This window comes from Malurus melanocephalus, unplaced genomic scaffold (genome assembly GCF_030028575.1).
Source record: "Malurus melanocephalus ecotype Western Australia unplaced genomic scaffold, MMel_1.1 scaffold_12, whole genome shotgun sequence".
Classification (NCBI taxonomy): Eukaryota; Metazoa; Chordata; class Aves; order Passeriformes; family Maluridae; genus Malurus; species Malurus melanocephalus.
In genome coordinates, this window is record NW_026623244.1 from 3,689,971 (window position 1) to 3,705,484 (window position 15,514).

The 15,514-nt window shown below is 35.9% G+C and overlaps 1 protein-coding gene across 1 annotated transcript in view; it reads left to right on the forward strand.

Moving 5' to 3' along the window:
• LOC130582304 (adhesion G protein-coupled receptor A3-like) overlaps nt 1–15,514 on the forward strand; it is a 243,241-nt gene that overhangs the window by 93,301 nt on the left and 134,426 nt on the right. Inside the window, exons 4-6 of the mRNA XM_057380921.1 lie at nt 2,571–2,642; nt 8,727–8,798; nt 9,502–9,665. Coding sequence (XP_057236904.1) covers nt 2,571–2,642; nt 8,727–8,798; nt 9,502–9,665 — 308 coding nt within the window. The remainder of the gene's footprint in view (nt 1–2,570; nt 2,643–8,726; nt 8,799–9,501; nt 9,666–15,514) is intronic.

Genomic DNA, 15,514 nt, shown 5'->3' on the forward strand with positions numbered 1-15,514 from the left:
AGGGATAGCAGTGGAATACAATGATAAAAATGAGCGCTAATTGTTGCTTTGGCCGCGCACTCTAATAACACAACCCTGACCTCTTGTGGGAAAACCAGGAAACCTGTGCAAGTCATGGGCTGCACATCCACAGACTGCACAGGTGGAACCTTTGGGTCAGCCAGGAGAGACGAGTCAAGGGAGAGGAATCCATCAGGCTTTGGAAAAGAGGGAAGAAAAGATTCTTCGGCACAACAGAACTGGCAATGTTGAGTTTTGTTGTGCTAAATCTCAAAAAACCCCTGTTACTGGTAAGAACAAGAATGGGATCAGTATAGAGACAGAGAATTGTTTAATTGCTGTACACCCACACTTGCTACAAATCTGTGTAGTTTCATGGTAAACAGGAAAATATCTTCCCTCCTTCAGTGTACAACTGCTGGGAAGGAGACAGTAGAGCAAATGGAGTAAATAGAGTAAACTCCTGTTGAATGCTGAWTGCAGTAATTACTTTAAGGCTATACATTCACGTCTTTTTATTTCCCATGTAAAATAGAAATGATGCTGAGAAAAGCAGAAGCTGATGTAATGTGGGCAACTGTGAGAGAAATGACTGTGGCAAGTCAGACAGGCAAGCCACAGGCTGTCAAAATGTTTTCTGTGAATGATTTGGAGAACTGTTACAATTTGTATTTGAATGACAAACTGAATTATTTCAAGGGTTTACACGAAAAGGTACACACAAAATTAATAGAAATTGAAAATTTATGAAGCACTAAAATTATGGCATTTCGTTATTCAAMACAGGAGAGTTATTTTCTCTAACATCTACTTTACAAGTCAGYATTAGTAAGTTAAATCTCTTACTCCTGAAAGKGAATACCAGCTCTGTAGWTTATGAACTGAATTATGTTTGAYGTAACATGTGTTAGTCTGGAGGAARATGTAGCAAGTTGCCTTTTCTTTTTGCTAATGTTTTATTTAGAAAACGTGTTTTACCATACAGAGATTTCAGCCACTGCTGTATGTCTGCTTATAAAAATAATGCTTACTGAGGTGAACTTTGAGAAAATGGTATTTATTTTTTCACTTCAGTAAAAATAAGATTTTGGTGTGTGCCACACTTACAGAAATATGCACTTTAGTTTAGACAAAATTTACTTTTTCTACCCAAATTATGTCCCACATTGTGATGCAATTCTTCCATACGTGATCAGACTTTGCCAAGGCAGAAGTAAAGCATTACCCAACCAAGAATTCTGGGTAGGTTCTTTTATACATCTTTTAATGGAAAGATATATATAGACACACATATAAATACATATATACAYGTATATTTGTCTTAAACTTGCATTTTTGTATTTCCTCTTTAGCTTTTATTAGGAGAACATAAAGAATAATTCTAATATGGAATTACTGCACTGTATTGTGTCCTGTATTGTCTCAGCTGTTCCCTACTCAATATCCTTGAAAGATATCCTTAAGAAATACTTTCATTCTAATGTGATGTTTCATTATATACTTGCACAACAATATATTCTTTGTCTGATAGAAGACAATTTTGTAGTGAACTCTAAAGAGATTGCCTTCACATTCCAGCTAACTGGATGTGTTTCCATGAAAGCAGTAAYTGGATTTGTCAGCCTCAACCTTTAGTCTTCCATTTGATTACTTCASTGATATCATATATCAACAGAAAAATATGGAACCTGTATAATGTAGTACAGGAATCAGAAAACTACCTCTAATTGTAAACAAAAAAATGTATGTTTGAATCAATTTTAACTTTTTTTTTGGTGATATGATCACCTAAAAACCTGACATAATTGCAATTATTTTAGAAAAATGCACTTGGTAAGGAGGAAAATTTGGTTCAAGGTTGAACCCGAATACATAAAAAACATACTTCGATTCAGAATCTACCAAGGAGCATTATTCACGTTGTTACTACAATGTAATTGTTTATACCTGTCTTAGTCCCCTTCCTGTAAGCATCCTGTGCACTGTGTTGCATATATGGCTTATGCAGTAAAAATTCTTTCACTTTCTGCAGGCRCAAGTTGTGGAATGTGATGCCTTTTAGAGCTTGCCAAGTGCTTATCAAAACTGACCTCACTAGCTTGAAAATTAATTGCCTTCTGGTTTCTGTGATTTCAGTGAGAAAGAATGCTGTTAATGAGATGAAACATTAGTAAACAGTGAAAATATGTCAATTTTGGCTGAATATTGCATACAACAAAATGCAGAGTATTCTTCCTAAGTAAAAAGCCCCACATTTTTTGATACACAGAACAAAAAAAAATCTGTATATTTTTAATATTTTTTTGCTTTTATTTGCTACATGTATATAAAATCCCATTTTAATAAAGTTGCAAGTTGCAGAATGATTTGTGGCGTATTGGTCAATARTGTTAATATAAAAGTTATTAAATCTATTTAATTCAGTTATGTTACGTTATGGGAAAAGGTTTTATTTCTCATTTGTCTTTAACTCCTTAAGTATTAAAAATAAAGATGCTGTACATGATGAGATAGGTGTGTATATGAGTAAGACAGACTCATTTTTTCATGGGTTTTTTGTTTTTTTTCAGGGATCTTTCAAATAACAGAATTGGTTGCCTAACACCAGAGATGTTTGTTGGACTTAACAATCTTCACAAACTGTGAGTATAACACAAGTTTTGTTTTAAACAGAAGAAATCTAAACTCTCACATGACTGACCTGAGTACAGTTGTCAAGAGAATTACATTATAAGAAAGTTATAGGTTTTGTACTAAAAAACCTTTCTCCTGAGACTTTGATTGTGATGAATTGATAGCCTAARTATCTTTTCTCTATTTAATTTCTAAAATCTATCAGAACTAAAAAGAATGAAATTTCATTTCTACATTAAAAGGAGGCTAAACATGACATTTCTGTTTGCATGTCTAAGAAACAATTAAAGTTGGCTGTAGATTTCCAGGCTGGGAAAGAGACAGTTCATAGGAAGGATCCTATTTTAAATGGATGTTTGGCTGGGCCCAGGAGGGCTCTGTATCTTCATTCAGATCTCTCTTCATTCCTGAATGGGAAATAAATTCCTATACTGCATCACKGTGTGTGACAAATCTCATACTTTATTTTCTTCCTCTCCAGCCAGYTATGGCATTTCCTTGGACAAACAGGGAAATCTTTCTAGAAAGATGTGCCATGRGGTCAAGATGACACTGGGTGAAAGGCTGAAATCTGGCACATTTACTGATCCCATTAATGAGAGTAACTGTGCCAAGTCTTCTCTGATGAAAACAAATGAGAACAGATGATGGGAAGAGCCTTGATAGCATGTGATGAACAGGTGCAAGCTGCCCCTCTTTTTAGTCATCTYAGTGCCAAATCAGGCAAGCCCAACTCACCTAGTGAGGGGTTCTGTGTCTGCCTTTGTTGTGCACGGTGAACATGACTGTGGCTGTAAAGCCAGATTACTTTGGAAGGTGAGTTTAATTCAAAATGGTGAAGTCATGTCATTAAATGGAAAGTGTTTMTGGATGCTAAAAATAGACTCAATAGGACCTGTTCAAATCCATGTTCTCTCAGAAGGGTCTGAAAGTTCCATTCACAAATGTTGAAGACYCCATCTTAAAAGTGAATTGGAAGTTCAGTAGAGAGCATCAGTCATTTGGTGGCAAAGAACAGAAATYCATTCCCAGCGAGTGCACAGCAGTTGGTCTGTGGCAGGATTTAGCTGTTCTGTCCCTTTTCTCTGAAGCCCAGGAAGGAATGTGGCAGTGTCTCCCCATCCTTCACCRATGCCAGAGATGCCGGAAAAGGCAAAATGTGCAGGGCAACCACACCATTACAGTTTCTTTTTGTAAAATTTGCCATATCCCTACTATTTCTGGTAGCTCGAGTATCTGTCTCAGCATTGGCAATTTTTTTCTGAGCTGTAAGGACCAGAGAAAGACTCTCTAGTTCCCTCTGCACAGTCATTRACACTGTATTTTCTTGCATCCAGTCTTGTGGGTCTAACTTTTGTTTTGAAATGGGTGTAGATCCAGAGCTTTCTGTATTATTTTCCTTCTGAGGGCCCCAGTTCAGCAGAAATTTCAATTAGGCATTTAAGTGTAGCTTCCAAGTGACAGTCTAGTAACATTTTTCACTAGGAACAATCCTATTTAATGAAATTATTAGTCCTTTCATCTTTAAGAAGGTTCATCTCTTCTTGTTCTCTTAACATTGTCCAAAYCTTGGTTTTGTTTTTACCAGATTTCATGTTCACATTCTCCTGTTCTGTGAGGCAGAGTCATTGTTGAAAGCTCAAAATGCAATCACTCAGAAGACCCTTTCTGCAGAGCAWCAGAAATGCCTTACTCCCCTCCCTTCCATCGTCCATTATCTTACCATGTTTTATAGTAAATGCACTTATCACCGGGTTCTTCACGCTTTTGTGGATATTATGTCCATGCATCAGTGAAAAAAAGTACCKTTCTGGTAACTGGAGACCTCTTATTCTGGCCTCTGTATTTTATAAGCGAGTCTTAAAAAAATGAAAATTGGGAAACGGTGTTGGCAAATCAGAAATTGGTAAAAAACCAACATGCAACTATAGATGTAATAACTACCATGTAATCATATAAAGAGATCAGTAATTTTCTAGACAAGATAAATGATTTCTTCGTTTTCTTATGCATCTGGCATGATGATGATGATACATAAACAAGAGAAAATCATTAAAATTTATAGTGGTGTTTTCATGTGAGTGGAATTAACTTTGCAGGCGCCTAGTTACCCAGGTATTCTTTTGATTTTAACTAGTTCTGCAGATCAGTAATCATGCTGTAGGTGGTCTTGGGAAATAGGTTTTCCAGAATTTAGTGTATGCTTCTCCCATAAATACATATAATCCAAATGACCAACCCAACTGAGCAGAAGYGAGAATCATAGTAATGTGATATATTTAGGCTGGGTATAATACCTACTTTTTTATTAATCTCTTAGTTATAAGAGCAATATTGTTGAAGTATCTTTTGCACCGTGTCTTAGCATCTTTCCAAATTTCAACTTAAATTCTTTCTGTAATTTTGCTAAGCTTTTCATGTTATCATCTCTCTAGTTCTTTGATGTTTTAAGAATTTGAATTATTTTTCCCCAAGATTTAGGATTTGGTTGTTAATCCATTTAGTCTATCTTCCATTTTTCTTATTTGGGTTTTAAATTTCCACCACTGACCTAATAAATGGGGCCTTCCTGCATTCCAGTCTGCGTGGCCTAGTGCTTTATTAATTACTTCGTTTTATTGAAGGTCTGTCCTTTGGAAATCAGAGGCTTAGAAATAGTTTAGTCTACATTATCCTTTTATCTGAAATGAATYGGTTCATGATTGCTTTGCCAAAAGCTACAGCTGCCTTGCAGGGATTGTCCTCTGCAAACCAAAGCCAAGAGTACCAGTTCTCTTGTTGGGTCAGTGATGGTTTTGTGAAGAAGTACAGCCACAATCCTAGTCAAGAGGAACTATCCCCTGCCATTCACAGTATCACGTGTTCCTTCATCTCAGAAATCTTGCAGAATGTCCTAATGTTGATAGTAATTATTTGTACTGGAATCTCAGTTTGCCTCTCATGCAAGAACTGGCCCTTGTTCAGACCGCAAGCTGATGGTGCCCTTTTATTTTCTGTAGCTTTGTTCCCCTTGGATGTTCATGAAAAATCATACTTTTTAAACATGTTTAAAAGACAATAGGTCACCTTTCTGTTGCTGCTGATAGTTCTGAATTGTGTTTGCTTGCCATTTGAGGGGTATGAGAAAGCTGTTCTCTGCAAAGGTTATGGAGAARCATTTGCTTGGTGTGACATCAGTGTTTGTAACAAGGAAAAGATGACAAGTTCTCACACATGGAGCTGGTTTCACAGCCATCTACTGGAGGAGCAATATAAAGATGTACATTTGTGTTGATTTGGTAATTAGAGCTCTCCCGTGCTATGTAAGCAGAGATGAAGTACAGAAGCATCTTTGCAGGCTGTTATCAGAACCAGTAGGGAGAGCCGTGAGTCCACTGGAAGGAGCAAAGGACATAAATCTTTTCATGTGCCTTTGTGAAGTACAAATATGGGATTTTCTTGTACTGTTYACGAGCACGAATGCCAGGTGAAACAAAATAACACAGTGTGTTTCACTCAATCTTGTAAATCTGACTCAATTTGGAAAAAAATGGAGTTAGAGCTGAAAAATCAGCTGTAGGCCCAAACTGACACCGTGTGGTTTAGCCAAATGTGATGCATAAATCTGAGTAGGGTAAAGCTGTGTTCCAACACTTCACTAAAAGGACGAGGATTTTCTGGACTTTCAGGGATGATGCTGATGCTCTTCAGAGAGCTTGGTGGCCTTGTGCAGTCTATTGTAGAGCAGGACAACCTACAGAATTCTTGAATTAAGAAAAAAAAGAATAAGTAGTATCTAGTCTTGTTTTTATAAACATGCRGGCACACAGAAACCACAAAAAGTTGTCTCTTGACAATGTAGAAAAGACTTTTACTCCCTTGCAGTCAGGATGTGTATGTCACAGAACAGAAATTGAATTCAAAGTTACTAATGGAACCTAAAATTTCACACAGCCCCTGAAAYTGCTGCAGCCAGTGACTTGTGATTATGTTCCTTGAGATTGATCTAATTTTTACACCTTATTGGTTTTGATGTTTTTTACTCTGTAAAATGATTTCAAAATGCTTTCATGTCATATGACAGATGCAGATGGCAATGCCTCGGTATGAGAGTAGATTTATTACATCTTCTGAGATATTGGTTTAACTTTTTTGGCTTATGTRTTACCTTTTGGCTGTGTTTATACTGTGATGAGGTGCATGTATTCTAACTAGGAGTGACATAATTGAATGCAGCAAATCTTCCAAATCTCCTTTGGACCCAATGTTTCGGCGCTTTGTTCCAGAATTATGTATGCAAATATATTTCTGCTAGGTAATGGAGCTGCTATCTACATTAATTCTGTTTATATTTAATCTAAATATTAAGAGCTGTGGAATATTGGGACCATGCCAGTGTGCTGATACACCAGATTTCGTTTATTTAGTCCSTCATAATTTAGCTTTTCGGGTTTCAAAATGTCGCAGCCTGAAATCTGTTTCAACAAGTGGCTGCTGCTGAATCTTCCCTTTGGAGGTTCAAACCCAAATTTTATCATTTCTTCCAATTATTTAATTAAACCATATCTGATTTACTCTTCATCCTGCCTCTGAATCAGCAGTAGCAGTTAGCTTTGTGATAATACTGTACTGCAAATTCGCGTGTGACTTTGTTGATGTCATTGAACCAACTAATCACTTTGTATGGTGCCAGAAATCAATTAAAAAACCACCAACACAGTTATTCAAACAGACCAATTTCAGCAACATTTCAGCAAATAAGAAGATACTCAATGTAAGCTGCCCTGTCTGTATTTCTGTTGTCGTTTTTTACACCTATTGTCCCAGTTTTCCTTCTTTTTTTTTTTTTTTTTTTTTTTCACAGATCAATCTGTCACCCTTGCATTCAACTTTTGCTTTTTAATGCTGCTCTTAAGAGGGAAGCATTCTTCATATTCATATACTCCTGTTTCTACCTGTATTCTGCCTCAAATGGTACTTTGACACACGTAACTCTTTTTGACTGTTTCGTGGCATTTGTCATTTGTATTAAAAATTCTGGGAGAAGTGCTCTATTGATTTCTGTAAAAGCACATGTATTTGCTGTATGAAAAAAAAGGAAGTGTAGGGCCTAATAAGTAAGACTGAAATGTTTTGGCTCTGATAAAACTGAAAGCACATCTTTCTGTTAATGGAGYGAGTTAATGGCATAGTAAGTGCTATCAGCTTTGGAGTGCATTAATTTGTTATGTTTGAAATGTTTGCAAACTAGGTGTTACAGATGTTTTTAGAACAAATGTCCTTCTAAATCAAGCTAAAGTGGGGTTTTAGGATATCTGAAATGGAGGAATTTCACAACATTATTCATTTGACAATGTTTTAATATGTAATGTAAATTACGTGCACTAAAGAACCMAGTATTTACAGAGGGCTGCATCAGCTCGGAAAGGCATGAGTTATTTGGATGATTTGAGAAAATTTCTGAAATTTTTGTTAAAGAACAACACTGTAAACTTCATAAAAGTGAATTGCATCATAGTTTGCAAGTATCCAGCCTGAGCCATTCTGCCATCAAGACAGGAAATAGTAGAGCAGTAATTAAAATGGAAAGGTCCATAATTTAAGGTTGGAAAAATCGGTGTGTTTAAAGTCCTTAGTAATAAATCTATTTGTGTAGTCACTTTGAAAACTCATTAGTAGTGTTTTAAGGAATAGATTGAATTCTTTGGAACATTRCTAAAGTAAGACACTGTTTTTGTTTCCTTAACTTGAATTAACATTCTGTGTGTATAATAAAAATATAATTTTTATTTGGTCAAGTCTCACTGACTAATTATTTTATTAATATTTTTACTCGAATTCTAGAATAGTCTCTTCTCAAATTCTCTTCTTTTAAATATGTAGATTGAATTGTATGTACATCGGCTGTGAAAGTAAAACAAGAGTGTGTGATTTGATTTAAAAATTGCTGCCACTGAAACAAAAAAGCAATGTACCAAATTTAAATGTGTTTTTACTGTTGTCAAGAAAGCAAAACTTCTTAATTAGTACTGGGAAAATTATACTCCATAACAACTTTCTTTTCTTCTTCTGTTTGTTATAACCAATGGTAAATTGCTTTTTTTCCCCCCTAGGAATTTGTCAGGGAATATTTTTTCAAGTCTCATGAATGGACTTTTTTCTGAGCTGCTAGCTCTGAAAGCCCTGTGAGTATTATTCCTTTTGTTTGCAAATCTGAAATACTTCAGAAAGACATTAGAATAAACATAGCATTGTTGAATATGAATTCAAACRGGATTGTTCCTAGAGTTGCATCCCMAAAATAGAATCTGCATTATTTTGTTATACCTGTCATACCTGCTGTTGATGAGCTGCCATCTTTAGCTGTTGCATGGAAATGGATAGCACTGACAACCCAACCCCATTCCTGACTAGCCCAGTCTAGCCCTTCTGATTAGCATCCCCTTTTTTTTATACTTTATTCTTACACCTTTTCTTGGTTTCCTGCACTACATCATATTGTGACTCCAATTGCACGAGGCCCGTAATGTTTAATTATTTTCCTGTAATTACAATAACAATTCCCAGTTATGGATATTAATTGTACCTTCCTAGGATTTAAAAGTGTATATTGAATATCTCCACTTAGAGAGGTTTCTAGTAATTGAAAGTATGTTACAGTAGAATTKTGTAGTAAYAYRGACTCAAAATTATTTCAGTAGTCARTGATGCTGTTCTCTAACCAAACCCAGAATTTTTACATAATGTTGTGAAAGTAATTAACAGTGGGACAATATGTACTGGTCGTCTCAGAATATCTTTGGAATTAGATAATTTGAATCTAGGAGAAGAAAGTATGTTCGTGAAAACTGCATGTGTACTAATTGTGGTCATTCTTTGCCTTTGCAGACATTTCAACACTGATTCACTCATTTGTGACTGTAACCTAAAATGGGTCTTGCAGTGGGCCAGAAACGCTTCGGTGCGAATAGCGGAGGAAACGGTTTGTGCTTACCCCAGTGCTTTACATGGACTGTCACTTTATAACCTGAAGGAGAACCAGATGATATGTGGTGAGTTGTACTCTCATTTAGCATTACAGATTGAAGTGGGATCCAGGGAAAATATTAACAAACTAGACATGATTAAAAAATAGAGTTAATAAAGCTGACTTGATTATAGGCACAAGAAATTCAGATGCATGACACAGAAGATGCACCCAAGAATCAAAGCGAATRGAAAGAAACCCCAAATTTCTTATTTCATATCTCAAGAACACTACTCTCCTGCAATGTATTCAGTAATATGCAATTATGACTTTAAGCATTTAATTATGATGCCAGTTCTACATTGTGTACTTCATGAAACTGGGCATTCCTACAGGAGTTTGTAGAATGTTTCTTTCAAGTTACATATCAGACAGGGTTGCATGAATGTCAAGTTTCATTCTTATATTTTTCATTTTTATCAACCTGTAACTATACGTTTTAGCACCACATCCTGGGGATGAATAGAATTTTTACAGTGAGCTTCAGTTAGGTGAATTCTTTATTTGAAGAAGTAGAAGTGAAATGTTTTTTGGAGATTTTTCACCATAAAACATGATGGATATGGTGGGAGGGAGAAAGCAAAAAAAAAAAAATATGATTGAGTAAAAAAATCTCACACTGGGCAGTGTCTAGCAATGAGCAGACTAAACGAGAGATTTTTAAAAGTATCACACACTGCAGAGAAAACATCATTGCCTGAGATGATGGTGGTGGGTTCCAGAATCAAAAGTCTAATTTCACACAAAGTTGAATAATTGCAGAATCTTTGAATCCTTTACATGCTTGAATGACAGAAAATTGCTGAGACTGTGACTTTGCTTACGTTTTTAGCAAACAAAAGGAGAATAGCAGGTTTCTCCTAATAACCACACAAAGAATGATGAGTGTTGGTAACAGACATTCGTAGCAGAAGGGAGACCAGAAGCTGACTGGAATGATGTGCAGGGAATTGGTTTTCTCCACAAATACACACATTTACAAGTCAAGAGAGATGTGAAAGGATGTGAGTACTACCTACAGATGCTCCATCAGCTGAATTGTTGAGGAAGCAGAGGCTAGTGGAATGAGGAATGAGCTCTTATCAGTGAAAGGCAGAGATGTTTCCAGTAGCCTGTGTTACTGAACATCTGAGATTCTGCAATACTCTTCAAATATCTAGCTGTTGTTTTATAGAGAGACAGCCAGCATCTTCCTAGAGATCCAGTTCCCAGCAGGAAAAGTACTTCTGGAAGTGCTGGAAGGATCAGAAGGATGATTCAGGATTGTTAATTGGTATTTCCAGGTAACAAGTGAATATCAATCTCTGACTTTTACAGAGGAAATGAAAACAATTTCTCAGAATTTCATACTTCAATTCCTAATAGGTCTCCCTATCACCCCTTTGATACAGAATTTATTAATGCCCATCTATTCTCACTCTTGATTTCCAGTGTCCACAGAACTCTTGGCAAGGGTTGTGATGAGTGCCAGTAGCTTGATGCTGCTTCCAATCTCCACAGAGATTTTCACAGGGATTAAAATTGCTGAGCCTTCCATCAGCTCTGTGATGTCTGCCAGGTACTTCATGGTGCCTCAGAGTATCTGCTGGGTAGCTCACAGTGCCCAGAACATTTAGCAATTTCATTTTCAGTAACCTAATTTGAGCTTAGGCCTAATAGAAGGCTGTCTGGCACCAAAATAATAATAGATTTTGGGAATGATTTATAAATAGTATGTGTTGAAATATGCACATAGCTGATCAAATTAAACATATCTTAAATAATATTGAGTGACTAAAAATTAAAAACTCCTTCATGTGAACAACTTCCATACTATCAGACATTTTTATGTATAGTCACTGATCTTCCTTCTACATGCTAAAAGATGCCGTGAGGTATTGCAGAGCAAAGAAAAGAAGAATGAAAGGGAAAAAATTAAAATAGGAGAGAAATGGGCAAAGATTTTTGCAGGAGAGTTAGGGAATGAACCAAAAAGTCAAAGTGTGAATTCTGAATAGCTACAGGGAGCAGTTTACCRTCAGCTTTTTAGATTTATTTTATATTTTGAGATGAGAAAAAACCATCTTTTGAATTTCTTCCTGGCAGATCTTTCTCATGCATCTGCTAACTCACGATAGTCAAAGTAGTGAGTTGGAAACAGTTAAAAACCTGCTTCAGGGRTTTTTATGAGCTAAGTAACTGCACAGTCGTAGAATTCCCAGGGTTCTCCTTGCACATTTCACTAACAGCTTTTAAGAGCTACTTAAATRTTTTTTAACAAAATTCTCCAACTGTCAGAAACGTTTGGTTATAAAACAATTCTTCACAATGTTGGAAATATGGTCGAGAAAGTAGTTTGATGACAAAGGATAGTTTTGCCTTTGTCTTCTGCCTTAGTGATGAGGGACTGTGAAGAATTCATAATGGTACGGACAGAGTATCTTTCTGAAAAATGGTTGTGAAATTGGCTTCTCACAGTGCCTTGTTACTCTTTCTCTGTGACTCCAAATASAAGTTACTCAATTTCCAGGAGGAAAATTACATTTTCCTGAATACCAGTGCTATAAATTCTGCCTGAGGTCTGATAGGAATCTGTGATTTGCCCTGGCACACATCATCAGCAGAGATGGATTCTCTAGGCCAAATTCTTCACTCAGGAAAGACCTGTRTGAGTTTTTGTCTTAAGGGGATTGTGAAAGATTGCTCTTAAAGGCTGGGTTTGGATTATTTATACTGATGAATGAGATATTAGAATTTAGTTTCTCAATCTCAAAACTGTATTGATGTTACTGAACAGCATGAAGAAGTAAAAGTTCAGTTGTTCAGCAGATTACAATTGACAGGTGACTCTGATGGAGTGGTTTTCTGTTAGAAAATGTTGACTCATCAAAACAGATGTTTGGAAAAGTGCTGACTTTCTTCTTTCCCCCAGTTAGATTTTATTTAAGTTAGAAAGTAGTAATAATTTCAATAATATTTAGATAAATGTTTTTACTAAAATGCTGAAAGTATTTACTAAATATGACCAAAAAAATATTGCAAAGGTCAAAGTATAAAAACAACTTTATGTTGCTTTAAGATATACATTTATTTATTTATTTATTTATGCCACAAAGAAAATTATCTAATTCTCCTGGGACAGAATGCTGTTCCTCATACAGATCTCCTACAAATTAAAACCTTGCTTTTTGCATATACATATGCTGCACTGATGTTTATAAATAAGTAATTGGGAGCATATTATTCCCTTCTTTTAATTAAAAAAGAAATTGCTTGGAAAGAAAATATAAAAGGATACTGAGAAATCTCCTTTTTTTGCCTAGAGTTTATTGCATTAATACATAATGAATTGCACTTTTATTCTTTATCATGATGCAATTTTTGATGCAGTGAATAAATCTCTTTCTTTTCTGGTAGCTTTTCAGTAGCTTTTCAGGTTTCTGTAGTGTCCTAATCTTGGTCTAAGSAATCTCAAACAGTCCTGGATGGCTYTCAGGCCACRTTAGCAGAGCTCAYTCTGGCCCTTTGCATCTGACYCCTTATGAGATACTGGCTAAATGTAATCCCCAAAAACCCTATTTGCCCTTTTCCTCTGTGGTGATGTAAAGCTGTACACAGGTCTTTTCCTTGCAAGAAATGAATCAGTTGCTTCTCCTTTATTATGCTTCTGCATCAAATGTTTCTGTTTCCCATTTCCTTATTGTCTGTTTTGTATTGAATGGGAGAAAATCTCCTTGAGCTGCTTCAACACAGGACTGTAGGACAAGAGCTACAAGAAGTTATAAGATACAGCATTATTTCTTCACYTGTGCTCTACACATCTCTGAAAAACCCGTGCTGTTGCAATAATTACACCCAGCAAATGGAGACTCTTAATACATGTTCTCCTTATTCCATCCTCAGCAAAGAAACTTCAAAGTTAAAGGAAATAGTTATAAGCACAAATGTCAGATACATTCAAGACACAAGTCTSAGGGGAAAATGTGGTAGAAATAGAACTTGCAAAGCACAGAATAACAGCAAATTGCAAAACAAAGTATCTCAGCTGAGTCATTTTCCTTTCTTGTATTAACATGGGTGAGATAGCRTCTGGTTTTAGGTACCAATCCATCTACCATGAATGAGGATWGGGTGCTTCCCAAGTAACACAGGAGCCTGTTTTTCACATGGGGAGTACCCAGAGCTTCAGTATCCCGAAGTTTGAATTCTTGGTTTAAATTCTCTTGTTGCTCTGTGTACTCCACATTAATGAAAATCAACTGTAGGGTGTTTCACGGAAGGGTTATGACAGTGTATAATTTTGAAAGTATGTGTTATGCCAAAATGTGTGTTCTGTCCATTAGTGGTGCACCTGTTGGTTGTGATCCATAGAACTGTATTTACATCAAACTTATAGTGGGCAATTCTTTTGATTGGTTCATAATTTACTGAAAGCTTTAATAGTCAATTAGGGCTTTCACTGGGGATAGCAAGGAGTGAGCTCTCAAAATAGAACTGGAGATCTTTCTGTGTGGGATCTGTGGTGAGGTTTCTGGCGTGCCTTAGGGGGCTGTCTACTGAGAAAAGTGTTCACACTGCAGTGGAATAAAAATCCATCCTACTGAAAGGAAACAGAGATGAGAAAAGAAGATAATAGCTACAAGTTAGTGTCCAACAGTGTTTGAATTATTCCTCAGTCTCTGAATTTTGTAAACTACCTAAGTTTAAAATGTTAGCTCATGAGTGAAATTAGCAAGTTCTGACTCATAAAATATTATTGAAATGTGGGGTTTGGGGTATGATAGACTCCCTATTTAGGAGGGACACTTCAAAGGGAGGAATAAAAATCAAAGGGATAAATCCTTTTCTGACTTCTGTATTCTGCAATAAAATTCTTTAAATGTTTCATAGAAAATGTGAATAATTTATTGTAAGGGAGGAGATATGGTTGTTAGGGAATTGTTTGTACTTAACCAGCACCTCGTCTTTTGTAGTTTGCCTCACTTCCCTGAGAATCAGAGTATCCATTCCCCCAAAGGAGCAGAGTCAGGCTAAAATGTGGGTGCTTTTTGCTCTGATGCTCTGTACCTGTTCACATTGAAACTCGGGCAAAGCAAANAAAAAAAAAAAAAAAAAAAGAAGAAAGCACATTTATATTTTTATGTATTCATTCTGCTTGTGTTCTTAGAGATTTCTTGTCCTTTTTAAGATTCAATTTCTTACACACAAAGATAGGAAGTACTTTCATTGTTACCTACCTACTGTCACATTTTCTAATCTGCATTTTTCATCCCTAAATATCAGGAGAACATAGGACATATTTTTCTCAGGCCACATGCATCTCCCTAGTCCGTTTTCATAAGTAATTTTTTCAGTTTTTGCAATCGTACCTAAAAATACCAAAAAGTTGGAAACATTCAAGACATTTTAAATCAATTAGAGTATTACCATTGGGAAAAAAGAGAATATGTTATTTTCTGTACTTCCTCTCTAAAGTACTTTCATTTTTTTAAGCTTCCTTTTTCCTTGACACAGATTCTTAAAATGTGGTGTGGCTTTAAATGCTTTCTCAGCACTGATGGAACAGTGTTGTTTTAGATGTTATATTTGTTGAAAAGTCTTTATAATTTTACCTGATGTAATCACTCATTGTTTCTCCATCACTCTTAGCAGAGTAAGTCAGTATCCAATGTCCAATAGTAAGAATTCTGAAAGAAATAATATACTTTTAAAATGCTGGAGAAGGGAAAAAATAAATAGATGCTGGGGAAATTCATTGTTGAAAGACTTTTCCATTTAAACTGAAATCAACTGAGTACATTCAGCCTTGATTTGTGTCAGTTTTTAAGAATACTGTCAGCTACTTTGTGTAAGGGATATTGGTGGAGAAGTGAGATTTGARATTTCTTTTTTCAT